This window comes from Lycium barbarum, chromosome 3 (genome assembly GCF_019175385.1).
Source record: "Lycium barbarum isolate Lr01 chromosome 3, ASM1917538v2, whole genome shotgun sequence".
Lineage (NCBI taxonomy): Eukaryota > Viridiplantae > Streptophyta > Magnoliopsida > Solanales > Solanaceae > Lycium > Lycium barbarum.
In genome coordinates this window covers 1,461,935-1,480,810 of record NC_083339.1, presented here as the reverse complement: position 1 = coordinate 1,480,810, position 18,876 = coordinate 1,461,935, and the positions used below count along the sequence as shown (strand labels likewise).

Here is an 18,876-nt window from a genome sequence, read left to right as displayed (position 1 = left end):
ATAGTTGGGCCCCAAACACGAGGGGAAAACGAAAAGAAAGGAAAAAGACACATGTCTTGCATTTATTGGCCCAATGTGAAACTTCCTGGAGCAAATGAAAATTTAATCGGAGGGAGCGTTTTACCCCCTGATGTGGGACTCGAATCCGAATTTAGTGAATCCTCATGCGGGTACAACACACCAAATGAGAAATAAAATAAAAAAGTAAAAGGTACATGTCTTGCGTTCATTGGCCTAATATGGGATTTTTTTTTAGAGCGTATTTAAATTTAATCAGGACCTACTACAAATACAAACACCAATTGGGAAGCAAGAAAAGTAAAAAGTCATGTAGAAAGGAAGTACCAGTGCAACATGGAAAAATCAAAAGTTATTCAAAAAGAAAAGAGAAAAAAGATGTAAGATTTTCTTTCTTCTTTCTCATTTTGTCAATTTAACTTTCTAGAAACAGATTTTAGTCAACTTGGGGTTGTTGAACCACATTTTTCAGGATCAAATAAATACTCGACCCAACCAGCACGTCTTTGACATTTTCAATTTTTTCTAGTTTTAAAATACAACTATTTAATTTCATTTTCAGCAGAAATGTTTAGTCAATATATTCAGTAGTTCTCTTTCCTTGAATTTCCATTAAAAATAAATCCCACTAGCTAGTGCTTTGTCAAGTACGTTGAAGCAACTCAGTTGTATCGCATGGTATATTATTGAATTAATGGGGGGAAAAAAAGGCAAACAAAATGAAAAATATACATATCGTAATATACTTAGCTTCGTTCCTTAATTAACAAAAAAACAGAAGCAGATTTCACGAGATAATATATGTTGATGGATTAGTAGTACCAGGGTGATTTTATGTAATAATTTTGAATCACGTGAACACATGGTCTCTCCGTAAAAATAGATATTTTATGTATATATTTTTAAAAATTGGTATAATATTAATTGCTGGAACACATGCTATAAGAAGGCTAATGGTGCACTTGGTTGAAGGTTGAGTTATATACCTAGAGGACTAGAGATCAATTTCCACTTAATACATTTTATCCTTCATTTTTTTTAGGGAAAATTACGTGGGGATCGATATTACTACTATTACCTACATTATTAAATATTGACTAATATTACCAACAATTTACCAATTGTTACTAATACTACCAACAATTTACCAATTGTTCCAAATATTGACGTTTCTCCATCTCCCCACATGTAAATATTGGGCTTTAATTAGATGTGAGAACTATTTGGACTTCGGCCTATACAATAGACGATTGGTTTAATGGGCTCACAAAACGTGTATAATTGGGCTGAACAAAATGTTATAGAACTGCTCCATGATTCAATGCCACTTGACATTAAGAGGCCACCAGCAAAAAAAAAAAGGGGGGGGGGGGGGGGGGGGAAATGACTTAATAATACTACTTAAAACTCTATATTACAAAAAATAAGGATACTTTTTCTTATTTACAAAACATACCAACAAAATTACAAAATATACCAGATCTGAAAAAATTAAAAGCCCAACCTTCTCCCATTTTTCATGTTCTTTGTTTTATACAGAACATATCTGCCCCACCCTTACCTTCCCCTTCTCCCCGTTCTCTATTTCCTCCAAGAACTCCACCACCCCACCCTTCCCTTTCGCTTCTCCCGCTCTCTACATCTGTTAAAGTGAAGAAACATTCCTCATTCTCTACTTTTCATATTCTTTGGGACGAAAAAGATGTTGGAATCATGTGATTGCATTGAGGCTCTACTTGCCACCTGATGACCTGCTGGTTAAATACCAATACCGCACATATTTCTTCATTGCATTCATCAAGAATCCCAATTGCGATCGATTAATAGTAACCCCGAATTCTGTCGTCTTCTTTGGCGAGTTTAGGTCACGCTCGGGCGGCATATTTGAATACAGATCTGGAAAAACGCCAATTCCGTCATTTTTGTCAAAGACTTTTGATTCGATTTATGAAATTTGTATATTAAGTTTTCTATGTTGTTGTTGTATTAAATTTGTATGAATATTGTACAAAAGTTGTATACAATGTTATTGTAGTCGTTTTAAATTTCCAAAAAGCTAACATGAAATTTATACAAAATTAACATAATTATATACATATTTCATACTATTTTTATACAGTTTTCATATATGAAAAATGTGAGAACTCGGAGCCTTTTTCTTTTCAGCCCAGTTTGTTGGGCTAAATTGTTGGGTGTGCGAACAAAGTACCACATTAGCAGCTGGAAAGAAAAAAGAGCTACTTAGAAAGAGTTGGATACTTTTAATGATGTAAGGCCTTTTGGAGAAAACCGTGCGGCCTTGGCCCAAAGCGGACAATATCACGTCATGTTAAGACTATCTTTGCACCATTTAGCCCAACAACTGGTATCAGAGCCAATGGTTTGGCGGGACGAGTATAAACATGGGGGAGTGTGGCGTAGGGCCCGGCTTAGTGTCTTTGCCCGTTCTATGGGCCAGTTTACAACCTTTACCCGTAGCTTTGATGACACATACACAACCTTTGGGCTTCGGTGACCTTAAATACTCTGACGATATGGATAGCACATTGACATGTTGAATCTCTGACCCGTAATGAGTCATATGGAACTTAGTTCGAGGGGAGAGATTGTTGGGTATGCGAACAAAGTACCATATTGGTAGCTGAAAAGAAAAATGAGCTACTTATAAGAAGTTGGATACTCTTAATGATGTGAGGCCTTTTGAGGAAAACCGTGCGGGCTTAGCCCAAAGCGGACAATATCATATCATATTAAGAGTATTTTTGGGTTGTTTTAGCCCAACAATATTGTTGGTGTGCGAACAAAGTACCACATTGGTAGCTGAAAAAAAAAAGGAGCTACTTATAAGGAGTTGGATACTCTTAATGATGTGAGGCCTTTTGAGGAAACCGTGCGGGCTTGGCCCAAAGCGGACAATATCACATCATGTTAAGAGTATCTTTGGGCCGTTTTAGCCCAACAACTGGTATAAGAGCCAATGGTTTGGCGGGACGAGTATGAAGATAGCGGAGTGTGGCGTGGGGCCCGGCTTAGTGTCTTTGCTTGTCTATGAGCTGGTTTATGACCTTTACCCGTAGCTTTGAAGACGCATTCACAGCCTTTGGGCTTCGTTGACCGTAAATACTCTAACAATATGGGTGGCACACAGACATGTTGAATCTCTGACCCGTGAGTTATGGTAATGAGCCATGTGGAACTTAGTTCGAGGGGGAGATTGTTGGGTGTGTGAACAAAGTACCATATTGGTAGCTGGAAAGAAAAATGAGCTACTTATAAGGAGTTGAATACTCTTAATGATGTGAGGCCTTTTGGAGAAAACCGTGCGGGCTTAGCCCAAAGCGGACAATATCACATCATGTTAAGACTATCTTTGGACCGTTTAGCCCAATAACTCATATCAGAGCCAATGGTTTGGCGGGACGAGTATGAATATGGCGGAGTGTGGCGTGGGGCCCGGCTTAGTGCCTTTGCCCGTTCTATGGGCCGGTTTACAACCTTTACCCGTAGCTTTGAAGATGTATACATAGCCTTTAGGCTTCGGTGACCTTAAATACTCTGAAGATATGGATAGCATATTGACACGTTGAATCTCTAACCCGTAATGAGTCATGTGGAACTCAGTTCGAGGGGGGAGATTGTTGGGTGTGCGAACAAAGTACCACATTAGTAGCTGAAAAGAAAAAGGGGCTACTTATAAGGAGTTGGATACTCTTAATGATGTGAGGCCTTTTGAGGAAAACCGTGAGGGCTTGGCCCAAAGCGGGCAATATCACATCATATTAAGAGTATCTTTGGGCCGTTTTAGCCCAACAACATTGTTGGTGTGAGAACAAAGTACTGCATTGGTAGCTGAAAAGAAAAAGGAGCTACTTATAAGAAGTTTGATACTCTTAATGATATGAGGCCTTTTGAGGAAACCGTACAGGCTTGGCCCAAAGCGGAAAATATCACATCATGTTAAAAGTATCTTTGGACCTTTTTAGCCCAACAACTGGTATAAGAGCCAGTGGTTTGGCGGGATGAGTATGAAAATGGCGGAGTGTGGCGTGTGGCTCGGCTTAGTGTCTTTGCCTGTCTATAGGCCGGTTTACGACCTTTACCCGTAGCTTTGAAGACGCATTCATAGCCTTTGGGCTTCGGTGACCGTATATACTGTCACGACCCAGCTAGGGGCCGTGACGGGTACCCGGGGCTAGCCACCGAGCACCACTCATTCTAATACTCATCTTACTCATTTAATGCCCTTTTACCAATTTTATACACAAATTGTAGGAAAATCATATTTTATATAGAAACATAAATACTTATATACATTTGCCTCTCGGTCATCAAAATAATATATACATAATAATAACATCTTGTGAGACCATCTGACCCACACTGCGTATCTACGAGCCTCTACTGACATACTAAACATATAGACGGCACAAGACTCCGTCGTGCCCAAAATATGCATATATACCAAAAGAAGAATCATAAGCACCTCCGGACAATGGAGTGCTCTCAATCAGCTGACAGCTACTAAGGGTCTGGACCAAGCTCACCTCCCTGTCTACCTGTGGGCATGAACACAGCGTCCAAAGAAAACGGACGTCAGTACGAACATTGTACTGAGTATGAGAGGCATAAATAATAAAGAAAGACAGTGTTAATATAATGTGAACATCAATATGAAACATCTAAATCTGAATGACAATCATAAAAGAAGTAATGCATGCTGTCTTACTCATACTCATCATAATTTCATATATGCATAATATGCAAGCTGCCCGTCCATATCGGAACGGTGTAATAATCAATAACATTAGCCCGCGTCCAGGACTCCCGCGTCCGGGGTACCATCTCATGCCGCCCACTAGTGGTGTCTGCCCATGCCAAAAGGTCATGGTGTATCCGTATAGCTGCCCGCCTTGGCGGTGACTGCCCGGCCAACTAGGCGCGGTGTAATATGATCATGACATGCTCATAAAAAATACTTGTAATAATATGCTTATCATAGTACATGCATAAGACTCAAGATCAACTATACTCTATCGGGGTGACGTAAGGTCGTGATCCCCCGATTTCATTATGGAGCAATTATTGACATTCTGCCTCACCTTGAAGGAATTAGTACATAAGGTGAGTGTAAGCAATAAATAACATCATTATCAATATGGCATCATCATATCATATCTCTTATCTTATATAGACATTTATGGACTTAGGCTTCTAGCTTTCCGGAAAATAGGAACTCATGAAGAGGAAAAAAACTTATGTTATAGGATTCATGCCATTTGAAAGAAATGACTAGCCTCACATACCTTTGTCGTTTAGCTATGTTATCGTTCACTTGCTCTCCCCCAATGTCACGTCGTTACCTTCACGGGAGAATTCATGTTAACATTAGTTAATAGATTATAAGGACGCGTCGTAAATTCTAGAGAAAATTGGGCAGCATTTCCCCTGTAAACTTAACAATCCTCGAAATTCCAACTTAGTCAAACGTCAATCAAAATACCAACAACAACAATACCAACAATTTCATATAGCAATATAAGCATCTAGAAATCTCTCAAAGTTCCAATAAAAAAACAACCCTCAAGGCAACCATATCAACCAACTAATCTATGACTTCATAACATAATTCCCTTCACTTTAAACTAGGGAATTCTCCCATGAATAACTTAATTAACAAGAATAGATTATATTACATACCTTATTGCCCAGAAAACTCAACTAAAATCCTAGCTCCAAGCTTCAATAATCAGCCACACATCAAGCACCAAATACTATAATCCTTTCTTAACTAGTTTCCAATTTCCTAAGATGAAATTTTGGTTTGATTTGGAGGAATTCAACTTGAAAGATTTAGAGATCTTTTTAGGAGATTTTGAGAGGGTTTAGAGAGAGTTTAGAGTGAGAGAGAGGGGTAGAAAATGAAAAAAAATCAGATTTTTTTTCGTTTTTTTAGTCTCTGATTTTTACTGTTCACTGACACTGTTCATCCGCGTCTACTGTTCACCCGCGTCTACTGTTCACCCGCAAAATTATTTCATGTATTCAATTTTTTTTTCTGAGGTGTAACATATACTCTGACAATGAAGGTTGCACACAGACATGTTGAATCTCTGACTCGTGAGTTATGGTAATGAGCCATGTGGAACTTAGTTCGAGGGGGATATTTTTGGGTGTGCGAACAAAGTACCACACTGGTAGCTGGAAAGAAAAAGGAGCTATTTATAAGGAGTTGGATACTCTTAATGATGTGAGGCCTTTTGGAGAAAATCGTGCGGGCTTAGCCCAAAGCGGACAATATCATATCATGTTAAGACTATCTTTGGACCGTTTAGCCCAACACTTTTTACCATATTCATATGAGAAGACTGTAATTTAAGGAGTAATACTTTTTGTATAGTTTTTGCTAAAATTTAATGTTAAAATATTAAATTAATCTAAGCAAATTTAGATCCAAAGATGAGTCAAATTAACTCTTGAAAATAAAACGTGACAACTATTTTGGGATGGAGGGAATACGTTTAACTCTCTTGTTTCAATTTTCTTGTAATACCTCCTATTGTCTGCACCCGATATTTATATCAAATCAATAAATGCATGATAGTTATCTTTCATACACATATTTATCACTTAATTATGGTTTAATTATATGTATTCTCACATTAATTTCTTAATTCTTAAAGTTAAATTTGTTAATTTGGCGTAAACACCTGATGCTGGTAAATTTTTATCTTCTTTGAGATTTAACCTATTTATTATTAATTTTAAAATGTCCATGAAGAGATCCTTTTCACAATCTTATCTATGAGAGGTTGCCATTGGAGCAAACAGAGTTTTTTAGTAGCCAAAGGAATCCCTAAATATCTGAAAGGGAGTTCCCTTGCTACAAATCCCAACTTTTGTAAAATTATGTCTTTTTCCTTATGTTGGACCCCTCCAAAATAAACACAACTTTTCTCCAGATTTGCTTTCAGCCCAGAAGCCAAGGAGAACTGATTAAAGCACTCATTCAAAGTAGTAACAGACCTAAGATCTCCTCTTGCAAACATTAGTAGGTCATTAGCATAACTTAAATATGTCACCTCTAACTTTGCACATTTTGGATGGTATTTGAATTGTTTGTTTCCCTTTAACCCATTCAGACACCTACTCAAGGACTCCATTGAGATTGCAAATAGATAAGGGGACATTGGATCTCCTTGTCTAAGTCCCCTAGCAGCCTGGAATGGTTCTGTATATTCTCCATTAATGCCATTGAATAGCTAACTGTTTGAACACATTCCATTACCCAATCAATAAACCTTTCAGGGAAATTCAAATATTCCATAACCTGTCTCAGATAAATTCACTCCACACTGTCATAAGCCTTTTGTAGGTCAACTTTTAGCATACAATTGGGAGAAACATTCTTCCTACTATAAGATTGTACCAGTTCATGAGCTAAAATAATATTATCAGAAATTTAATTTCTCCCTGGAATGAATCCAGATTGGGCTTCACTTATAACACAAGCAATGACTTTCTGTAATCTATCAGCTAACAGTTTAGAAATCAGCTTATACACCACTGTACAACATGCAATAGGTCTATATTCTTTCACATTTTTTGGACTAGCAGTCTTGGGAATCAAAGTGACAGCAGTGCAATCAATTGGCTTGTACATCTTACCAGTACTAAAGAATTCTTTGACATCATCCACTATGTTACTCTTGATCACTGGTAAAGCAGTTTTAAAAAAGGTTGCATTATAGCCATCTACTCTAGGAGCTTTATCAGATCCAATACTTTTGAGAGCATCCAGGATTTCTGCTTTAGAGATATCTTCACATAGCAACTTTTGTTGACGGTGAGTGAGTCCAGGACCTTGCTTTATTACAATTCTATTGACAGCAAGCAATACACTAGTAGCTGAGCCCATGAGCCCTTTATAAAACTGAATAATTTCCTGATGGATCTCTGCTGGTTCTACTAATAGGGTACCTCTAAGGGAAGTAAGTGTTAGAATTTGCTTTCTTTGTTGCTTCTCCTTCATGACTGCTGAGAAGTACTTTGTATTTGCATCCCCCAATTTGATCCAATTCACTCTTGCTTTCTGTCTCATTGCATTTTCTTCTATGAGGGACCATTTTTCAAGCTGGAGCAGTATCCTCTTCTCCTCTTGTATCAGCCTATCTGAGTGATCAGTTCTCATTTCAGTTTGGATCCTTTGTAATTCTTCTCTTTGTGCTTCTACCTTCTGAGTAAGATGTATGAATTCATTCTTATTCAATTGTTTGAAAGCAGTCTTCAAGTGCTTTAAGTACATGCTTCATTTTACCCTCATGCTTCCTCTTGTTCCAACCTTGTACAACAATATCCATATAATCTCCATGCTCTGCCTAAATGTTAAAGAATTTAAAAGGTAACTTAGGAGTCCAGTGCACTTGTGATAAATGCAGTAACATAGGTGAATGATTAGAGACATTTGGCAAGTCATAATCAGTGGTGATATGTCCCTATTTCCACATCCATTCATCATTTCCAAGCAGTCTATCAATTCTACTATAGATTCTATCATTAGCAGCTTGTTTATTAGTCCAAGTGTAAGAATCTCCTCTCCATGGCAGTTCTGTGAGGGCAACATTATTGACACATTCAACAAAGTCTTTAGTTTCTGAGGCTGTGATAGGATTGCCATAAATTCTATCTTGTGCAGAGAGGACAACATTAAAGTCACCTCCAATCAACCATGGCATTGAGGCACCCTGAGCCATGATTTGAATGTCATCCCATAAACATCTCATCTGTTCAAGGGTATTAAATCCATACACCACAATAAAAACACACTCTATTCCACCCTTTCTATCTTTGATGTGACAATGAATATATTGAGCAACAACTTTGATTAGTATAACCTCTAAGGCTCTATCATCCCACAGTACCCATATTCTTCCATTCAAAGCAAAGGGATAATTATTGTAGCTTTGCCATCCTTGTATTATATTTTGAATAATTTTTATGGCCTTATGTTCCTTGACTCTAGTCTCTACTAAATCTGCAAGTTGAATATGCTTGGTATGCAGATATTTCTTCAATTCCTTCTGTTTGTACCACTTATTTGCTCCCCTTACATTGCAGATGACCCAATTCATTGAGAAGTTGAGGCCCCACTTTTGTTAGTGGGAGTAGTTTTATCTATCACAGCATCACCTATATTTAAAACTTCATACCCATTTCTTGTTGGAGTGGGTGTTAAAATTGGGAACTCTGCAAGGCTTAGCCCATCCACCACACCATCAAGAGCTTGTGATTTCCCTTTATCCACAACATGAGCAATCTCTGTGGAGGCTACTTCTACTTCTTTAGATTGATTGTTAGGCCTAGGGGCAGTCACCACCTCTTGTTGTGCTGCTTCTACTGCTTGTTCCATCACATGTCCTTTAGAGACCCACTGTTGAATGGGCTTCTGAGGCCTTCTTCTCTTCTTTGGCTGCATAAATGGTTTCTCCTTAGCAACAGGAGGGGCATCAGAAGGTGCAAGACCTGGTGGAGGAGCATTTGGTTTAGGTGGAGGACAAACATGTCCAACCTTCATATAATATGGGCAATACTCAGGCTTCCAATCAAACTCCACTTCTTGTAAAAATTGTCTTCCATTAGGATCCATGACTTTAACTACTTCAGGCAATCCTTTTTTTTTTTTTTTTTTTGATTAAGCACCGAGTGTCCGGATCTCTTTGAGCCCCGACTAATCCCGGGAGTGCACAGGCCCTCGGCAAGGAGTTTCCCGCAAGTGCACCACGGGTAATTCAGAGTTTTACCCCAGTCCGATGGCCCTCAGAAATTGTTTGCACCCAGTGGGTTTCGAACTTGAGACCTTGAAAGGGAGCACCCCAAGGCTCAAGCCAATTACCACCAGGCCAACCCCTGAGGGTTTACTTCAGGCAATCCTTTGGTGACATTTACTTCAATCAGGATACTGGCAAATGAGATTCTAGTACGTTTTGAAGTGCATTCATTAGCAAATATTGGTTTCCCAATTGCACTAGCAACTCTACTTAAAGAATCCCCTCCCCAACAGCTCATTGGTAATTTAGGAAAGCTGACCCATAGTGGAATTTCAGTAAAGAAATCCAAAGTGAAGTTAAAGTCAGCAGTCCATTATTTGAGGATGATTGGTCTGTTATTAAATGTATGGGGCCCAGAGTACAACACACTTTGAATATCCTCTAAGCGTTGGAACCTCACAACATAGTAACCATCCTCATGTCGATAAATATCATATTTTGCTTAACATAACAAGGTCCCACTAATATATAAACAATTCTCACATGTTTGTACATTCAGTATGCCTGGCAACCGGTTTGGCCTTACCGGTTTTAACCGGTAACCGGACCGGTTAAACCGGAACCGGAACCGGAACCGGTAGAACCGGTTAACCGTTTAATGGTTTACCGGTCCGGTTTCAATATTTTGGAAACCGGAACCGGTTAAACCGGTAAAACCGGAACCGGACCGGTTAAACCGGTTTAACCGGTAAAAAATTAAAAAAAAAAAAAAACTAAAGTATATAAGTAAGTATATATAGTATATAGTACATATATATAAGTATATATAGTATATAATATATATATTAAGTATATATAGTATATATAGTAGATATGTATATATAGTATATATATTAAGTTATACATATATATAAGTATATATAGTATATAGTACATATATATACATATATATATAAGTATATAGTACATATATATTAAGTATATATAGTAGATATGTATAGTATATATAATAAGTTATACATATATATAAGTATATGTAAGTTATACATATATATGTATACAAAAAACACTATTCTGTATTGCTGACTTGCTGTTAGGCTGTTAGTCAGTAAATATTTAAACTTTAATTATAAAGTTGTATAACATATGAAAATATAGCTACAATATACAAATAAATACTATAATATATATATATATAATACAAAAAACAAAAAAAAAATAGATTTTAACCACTCCAAACCGGACCGGTTCCGGTTTGAGGTTTAAAACCGGTAAACCGGAACCGGAACCGGCCGGTTTCCTAGCGGTTCCATAACCGGTTCCGGTTGGAACCGGTTGCCACCTTTAACATTCAGTGAGATGAACTTGTACACTTTAAGGACAAACCTCAAAATCTATGACAAATATCTAATACTCCTTGGTCTCAATTTGTATGAACCTATTTGACTCATTGGGTTTAAAAAAAGAAATAGTAAAACTTTTGAAACTCATAGTCTTAAACATGTTCTAATATAACACTTGTGTGACTGCAAGTTTTTTGAAACTTTTGGTCTTAAATATGCTATTATAACATTTGAGTGACTATAAAAGTTTGTCATTAAAGATAAAATAAGACGTTTACATTAATAGTTATCTCCAAATTTATAAAAAGGTCATTCTTTTCGGAACAAATCAATTAGAAAAACAAATAGGCCACAAAAAATGAAATAGAGGCAATATTATCCAAGTGTCTTGGTGATATACTGTCATTATTCAACTGCAAGCGAAATATTCAGATATGAATATTCTTTCCTGATAAATTTTCCAAGAACATGCTTTCTGAAACAAACGTGAGAAGATGCTTAATAAACAGAAGCTTTCGTTTGTCAGTACTGTATGAATGCCTTGTTCTTCAGCGATATACTGACATTATTTTAACTACAAGAGCATGCACTGCTACACTTTTCCTTCACGTCACCTACTATAATATATATGAAGAACTTCTATAGATTAACATGAAGTGATTTTCAACTACGTACAATCATTATATCTCAAAGTTGGATGTAGTGTTAGAAGATGAACTTATAGCAGATTTTTGTTTTTTTCACATTTAAAATTTTGAAAAGATTCATTGCGAAGACCAACTTATGGTATTATTCAATATTCATCATTACTTCGAACAGTAAAAAATGCGTCATGGATTCAGGGTTTTCAAATGAAGTGTGCTATAGAATTGTACATTTGTGTCCCACTAGAAAATCTCGAGTATGAGCATATATAGCCTAATGAAAAATTAATTAGGTTCATAAAATTAAATATATACTTATATTGATCTTGCCCCTAATCTCTTCCCCTTGTATATTACTCTAGTTTTTACAAATAATGCTCGAACCCCATTTTGTTCATTCCTAAATTTGTATACCAATTAATCGACCAGAACAACATGTTATGGATTTACATCATTTTTTTTCCATTACTGATAGAATATCCTTCACTATTTTACTGAATAAATGACCAAGATGGATACTGCTGTGACCTAACCGGCTGTGGATGCAAGGAGGCTTTAAACAAGAAAGAGAGGCTCCAGTAAAGTGAGGATGAAGTTGCAGCACAAGTGGGCTATTTCTTTGCAAAACCTTGCTCAATTTCATATGTGACAATTTTGCAAAGATTTCTTTGTTAGCTGGGGAAGAACCAGGGGCGGATCTACGTGTAAGTGAGGGTCCTCGGCAAAACATTACAGTGTATATATAAGATAAATTTTCTGTATTTATGTGCATATATAACTTTTGAACACCCTCGGCAAAAAATTACAGTGTATATTTAGTTTTTTTTTTTTTTCCGAACACCCTGAATGAAAATCCTGGATCCGCTACTGGGAAGAACCCATCCAAACTGAATTCTTTATAGAAATGCATCTATAGAGAAGTGGATTTGGTTGGATAATATGTTGTAGGTAAATAAGTAACAAAAAGCATAAATAAGAGAATATTAACAACAGGAAGTAGAAGTACCTGATGTACTGTGATAATTATCACCCCTTCCAATAAGGCAACGTAGATATACATGGAGAATTATTTATTTCATATGCCTCTCTCATGATATTGGTACAAGTTACATCAAAACATTAAGACACATATAGAAACACAGAAAAAACCAGAGTTGGAAATAAATAAGCCCCACGAGGGTTGGAAATAAATAAGCCCCACGAGGGTTGGAAATAAATAAGCCTCACATCATCCATATATTGCTTAGGTGCAGCCAACAAAAAAAAAAGATATTTATTAGGCTCAATATTGTCCCTTTAGGATATTTTTGTGTAGTGGATTAGAAGGGAAAAAGAATCCTATGTAGAAATGTTATCATGTGTGCTAGTTTAGGGTATGAAGGAAAGAGGAATTCTATGCAGAAATGTTAGCATGTGTGCTAGTGTAGGGTAGGGAAAGAAAAGAATTGGACTCCTCTTCATTTCCCATTTCTCCATTTTCCCCAAGTTCTATATTAGATTAGAGACACATGACATGGATTATAATTAATGACTAAGATTTAATTGACTAAAGCAAGACTCTCTAACCATGATTTATATATTTAATAACTTATCCATAAATATATTAAAATATTTTCTCTCTCTTCCTATTTTAATATTTCATTTTTCCAATTATGACAACTCTTTAATGGTGATACTTTCCGGAATATAGATAACTCTTTCGGAAATATACAATTACCAATTGAATAATGGGGTCTATATTATGTGAATTAGTAAGCATCGTAATTGAAAAAAATGGAAAATATCACCAATTGAATAATGGGGTCTATTTCTGCGTAGGGAAAACAATTAAGTGGGAAAAATAATCGGGTAAAAGAGAAAAGATATTTTACTGCGTAGGAAAAGTAAATAGGAAGAGAGAAAATAATTTTAATATATTTATGGATAAGTTATTAATTATGTAACTTATGGTTAGGTCCTTGCTTTAGTCAATTAAATCTTAGCCATTAATTCTAACCCATGTCATGTGTCTTTAATCTAATGTAAAACTTGGGGAAAAGAAAAGGGAAATGGAGAGGATCCCAATCCGAAAGAAAAAGGTATCCAATGTAGAAATGTTATCATGTGTGCATGTGTACAAAAATACTAGAAAAAATGAAACTTTTTTTTTTAATTTCCTTTTTTAAAATACAAAACTTTTACTCTAGAAATAGTAAATATTTTTCTTTTGATTATCGCAAATAAGCGTACTAAAAATAAAAATAGAATAGAATAAAATTGACACATCAAGAAAAGAAAAAAAAATTAAAAGAAATATTTTGACACTATAAGGTGAAACACCCGGGGAGGGTCAAAATTACGTGTCTACAATTAATAATGAAGTATTCTTCTCGGTTTTTACCCCACAGAGCGGTAGCTTGCTTACTTAGCGCTACGAGAGATGCTCCGTTCATTCCTCTACGCTCGTTTACGCTACGAGTAATTTAAAGGAGCAAGCCTGAGGACTCTTAGAAAGAAGGATTACCGTCTTACGTAAGATGAGAAGGAGCTTTTTACTTACGCTTCAATAGAATGAATTTGGTAAGGGTAGAATAGACCCTATGGTTGATGGAAGGTGCTGTGCTCACTATTTTACTGAAAACAAAAGATGATCAAGAGAAACATCATAATAGTCGAAATTAAATACCTGTTATTACCTGATGCAGTATGATAAGTAATTAATTATCACTCCTTCCAATAAGGCACACAAATATACATGGAGAATTATTTATTTGGCATAAGATATCTCTCATGATATTAGTACAAGTTACACCATAAGACACATAGAGAAACATGGAACTTAAACTAGGGTTGGAAATCAAGAAGCCCCAAATCATCCATGTAGTGCTTAGACCCATCTATTAAACCTGGACTCAATCTAAACATGAGAATACAAAACTCCATCTGATTAAGAGCTCCATCACCATCCAAATCTCCTTCAGCCAACATGCAAATCAACTCATCATCTCTTAAATCATTTAAACCAAGATTCATAGTGTTCCTCTTCAAACTCTCATAAGTAATTAGCCCTATACTTACATCCATAAGCAAGCAGAATCCATTACAAAGTTCCCTCATGAACCCTTCGGCGCCTAATCTCTGCATCATTGAAGGAAAATAATCGTCGAAACCAAAAGGGTTTTCGTGAGCCATTTTTTACCACTAAAGAAAGAATGGATTTCGGAGTAAGTTAAAAAGTAAGGGTGGGGTTGATGTGTGTGTGTATTTATAGAAAAATGTAATTTGTGGGGGTTGTAAAATTGTTGGCTTGTAAGATTCTCCTTCCTGGAAGCTGCATGGGGAATCATTTGAAAAGCACACACTAGTGAAAAAGGAGCTGGTTTTTAGTGAGATTTACGGGAAAACCTGTACTTTTTATTGATTTCTTGGATTTGAATGATAACGATGTGTGTTTTTTAGGGTACGTACATGTATAAAGGGATGTCATTCATATGATTGCTTCTAGGGCTAGGGCAACTTCTGGCTATTTCGGTATATCCAACCCTAAATCTGAATCAATATAATTATGTTCCTAATTTGTTCGTTATTGCAATTTTTTTTTAAATTTCTTCTTAAATGATGGCTGATTTGCAACATCTTATAACTAGTTATTGAAATGGGAAAATTTCATAAATATACAATTTGCTCACTTACATTATAAAAAAATGGCCCAAAATTTACATTGCAAAGTTTTAACCCAAATACAATATTATACAATATAATAACCCATATACCTATATACACCATATACAATATTATACACCCATATAAAATATTATGGATACACTCATATACAATATTATGCACCCATATACAATATTATGCACTCATATACACCCGTATATACCCATATACAATATTATGGATACACTCATATACAATATTAAGCACCCATATACACCCATGTACTTCCATATACAATATTATGGATACACTCACATACACCCATATACTATATTATGCAATTGAAAACTTCAAATCTATCCTCTCCGGCGATATACCGGAGATAGATGTCATAACAGAAAAAATGCAGCTTACTATCTTATCCTCTAATTTCATAAGCAAAATTTTAAGCAAAAATAATATCTAGCAAGAGTTACAGAAAAGTCGGTTAACAATCCGAAGTTGGAATAAGGAAAACAAAATTGAAAATGGGGATAAAGAAATCCAAAAGGAACTTAATGTTGCGTGTGATCACGTATATTTTCTATTCAGCAAATAGTTTCAGATGTTCATAATGAATCACCGGGGCTAGAAAGCTTCAGATCTATCCTTTCTAGTGACCTACCTGAGCTAGATCTCAATTCGTATTTACCGGAAAGTCTCAGATCTGAGATCTCTAGTGACCTTGTGACGGCGGCGGCGCAAGTACAGGGAGGGCGACGACCTCTGTCTCTATATTTTCTGATGGTACCGACCGCCGGTGGCGGCGTCGTGGGGATGCCGGTGAAGCGAAGAAGAGAGAGGGGAGGGAATGGAGTGGGTCATTTTTTGAAAGGTTTTAAAATGTGGGTTAATTTTGGTAGCATTAGTACTCTACTTGATATGGGGTGTAATTAACTCTATTGAAATTTGCACCTAGGATTAAATTTTAATTTAATCAATTAGCTCTAGGTCCGGTTTATTTCTATTAAAATTAAGACGCTTGAATCTAAATGCATATCTGAATATTAAAATTATGTATTTAGATCTGGACATAGAATAATTAAGATTGTTTAATTGTTTGCCAGAATTTGACTGTGGATAACTAGTCTTTATTCTAAAAGTGTTAAATATAGAATCAAATAAATTAATAAATATTATATCCATATTAGAGAACATATGTGTTGATTTATATGAATGGTGTGTTATTCAGACTGTGCTCAAAACCACAAATGCCGTTAGTAAAAGAATATTCAAACAACGAAACAATATCTCAATAAAACGAGAAAAGAAAATGACGAAAACAATAAACCAGAAACGATAAAAATATCTAGAGACTAAATATCCGAGTCCACATAATTCACTGTGTGTCCTTAAGGAATTTAATCCCCTCAAGTACCCGAGGTTAAGGATTACTTCCTCCGAGGATAAAACGGATAAACCTGTCAAAGATGTAGCGGTACCTCAAACGCCTTTGACTTCACGCGAACTCAAAGATGGCAACAAATCACACATGAAACTGACTCAGTTTTTGTTTGTAAAAATATGCAGAATGCAGAAAGAATGTAGAGAGTATTTTCAGAATTTCAGAATGCATAAAATGAGGCATTTCCTCTGTATTTATAGCCACAAAATACCTGTTCAAAACAGGTGTGGTGTTTGTTCGGAAAAGGCCATACCTTTTTAGAAAATAGAAATGTCTGTTGGAAAAAAAAATTCGCGAATTTATTTTAAACTAATTTTAGCGCGGAAAATATCAAAAATGCAAAAATGAATAAAATAAATTTAGTCTAAAAAAATTATCTATCAATCAAATCATTTGACCAAAGCCAAATCCAAAGCCAAGCGACAACGAAGGCGTGAGGGGAGTCCTTCTTCTCAACTCTTTAAGAGCTAGAAGAGGTGCTTTCATATATAAGCACACAACTCTTTCTTTTCACCACCAATGTGGTACAAAGCTTCAAAAAAAAAAAAAAGGAACTTTCCTTAAATTTCATTTTGCCTCCATTTTTTTTTCCCTCCATTTCTTATTCACACCCACTTAGCTAGCTTCATTCACTAGCTAGCTTTAACTTGGTATAATATAAATGGTGGTAGCTAGCCGTTATAGTCAACATTGCTACTTGTAGAGTGATGGCTGGTGGTGGCCATGGTTGTATTAAGGATTTCTGGTGATGGTAGTTATGCAACGTTTGTCGGTCGTGGTTTGTACGATGGTGGCCAGAGGTGACGGATGTGTGATGGTTGCTAACGGTGAGGTGATGGTTGTATAGTATTAAGGTGTTGAATTAGTTTGTAATATTAGGAGGTCTTAAATGGAACAGTCACAACTGTTTATGAAAGGACATAACTATTCTGAAAAGTCATCTCTCAATTTTTATAAATATAATGACACTCTTGAAGTAGCATAAGAAAAATCTGCAGTATACTAGGGCTTTGTTGAATGTGGAAGGGAATTGTTTATATCCCCCTAGAGAATATACAAGCAATATCTCTTTAAGGATAGTGGTATCATGTCAAAGTCTTTATTCTTCGATTCTGTATTCCTATTTTTCTTACATAAGGTGGTAACAGAGGTAACTAGCAGTGGTGATTGTGCAACGAAGGGAGCGGTTGTAGAGGCGATTGGTGCTGATGACCAGTAATAAATTAAAGGGTTGGTGGTACTGGTGTTGATTGACAATATTAATGATGGTCGTGCGAGTGATTGGTGGTTGTGGCTAGAAGTAGTAGAGGTGATTCGGTGGTAGTGATTGATGAATGTAGGTATGGCTAGCTAGTAGTGTACGTAGCTTGTGGAGATGGCTGGTAATGGAGGTTGGCGATGGTAATGGAAAAAAAAGAGTAGTGATAAAGGGTTGTACATGTCTTTGTGATTCTAATGACATGTACAAGATCTACGTGATTCAAACCTATTAAGATCCAATAAGTAAATTACTTTGAAAGAAAAATAACAAGTGCATTAAGTGTAAATAAATAAGAGCCTTAAAAACACGCCAATTCTTAGAGGAACTTTTTCCAAGAGGTCAGCGAAATGGTTTGCTACTACCTCTAGTTCAGGACATGTCTTTTAAAATTTTGACATACTAAAAAAGATAATCTTAGTAGCATTAATCATTGGTTATTTAATTTGAGTAAATTATCCTTTAATTCATATCTCTTCAAATAACTTATACCTCTCGTCAGACTTTTTAGATCATTCACTTAACATAAAGAAAATAGAATTTTGGAAAAGATTTTTTATAACTTTCTAACTTAACCCATTATGTTGGTCTAAAACGATCCAAAGATACTGTTAACATGATGTGATATTGTCCGCTTTGGACCAAGCCTGCACGATTTTTCCCAAAAGACCTCACATCATTCAAAATTTCAAATAGACAATCAATACAAAACCAAATATAACTACAAACTCTGATACAACTTTGTTTGGAAGAAACAAGTAAA

The 18,876-nt window shown here is 36.0% G+C and overlaps 1 protein-coding gene across 1 annotated transcript; it reads right to left on the bottom strand.

Moving 5' to 3' along the window:
* Positions 1-14,417: 14,417 nt before the first annotated feature.
* Positions 14,418-14,989, bottom strand: LOC132633639 (calcium-binding protein KRP1-like). Its single transcript, XM_060350170.1, has one exon. It carries the CDS (start codon positions 14,938-14,940, stop codon positions 14,593-14,595), a length of 348 nt encoding a protein of 115 aa, XP_060206153.1. The 5' UTR covers positions 14,941-14,989; the 3' UTR covers positions 14,418-14,592.
* Positions 14,990-18,876: the final 3,887 nt, after the last annotated feature.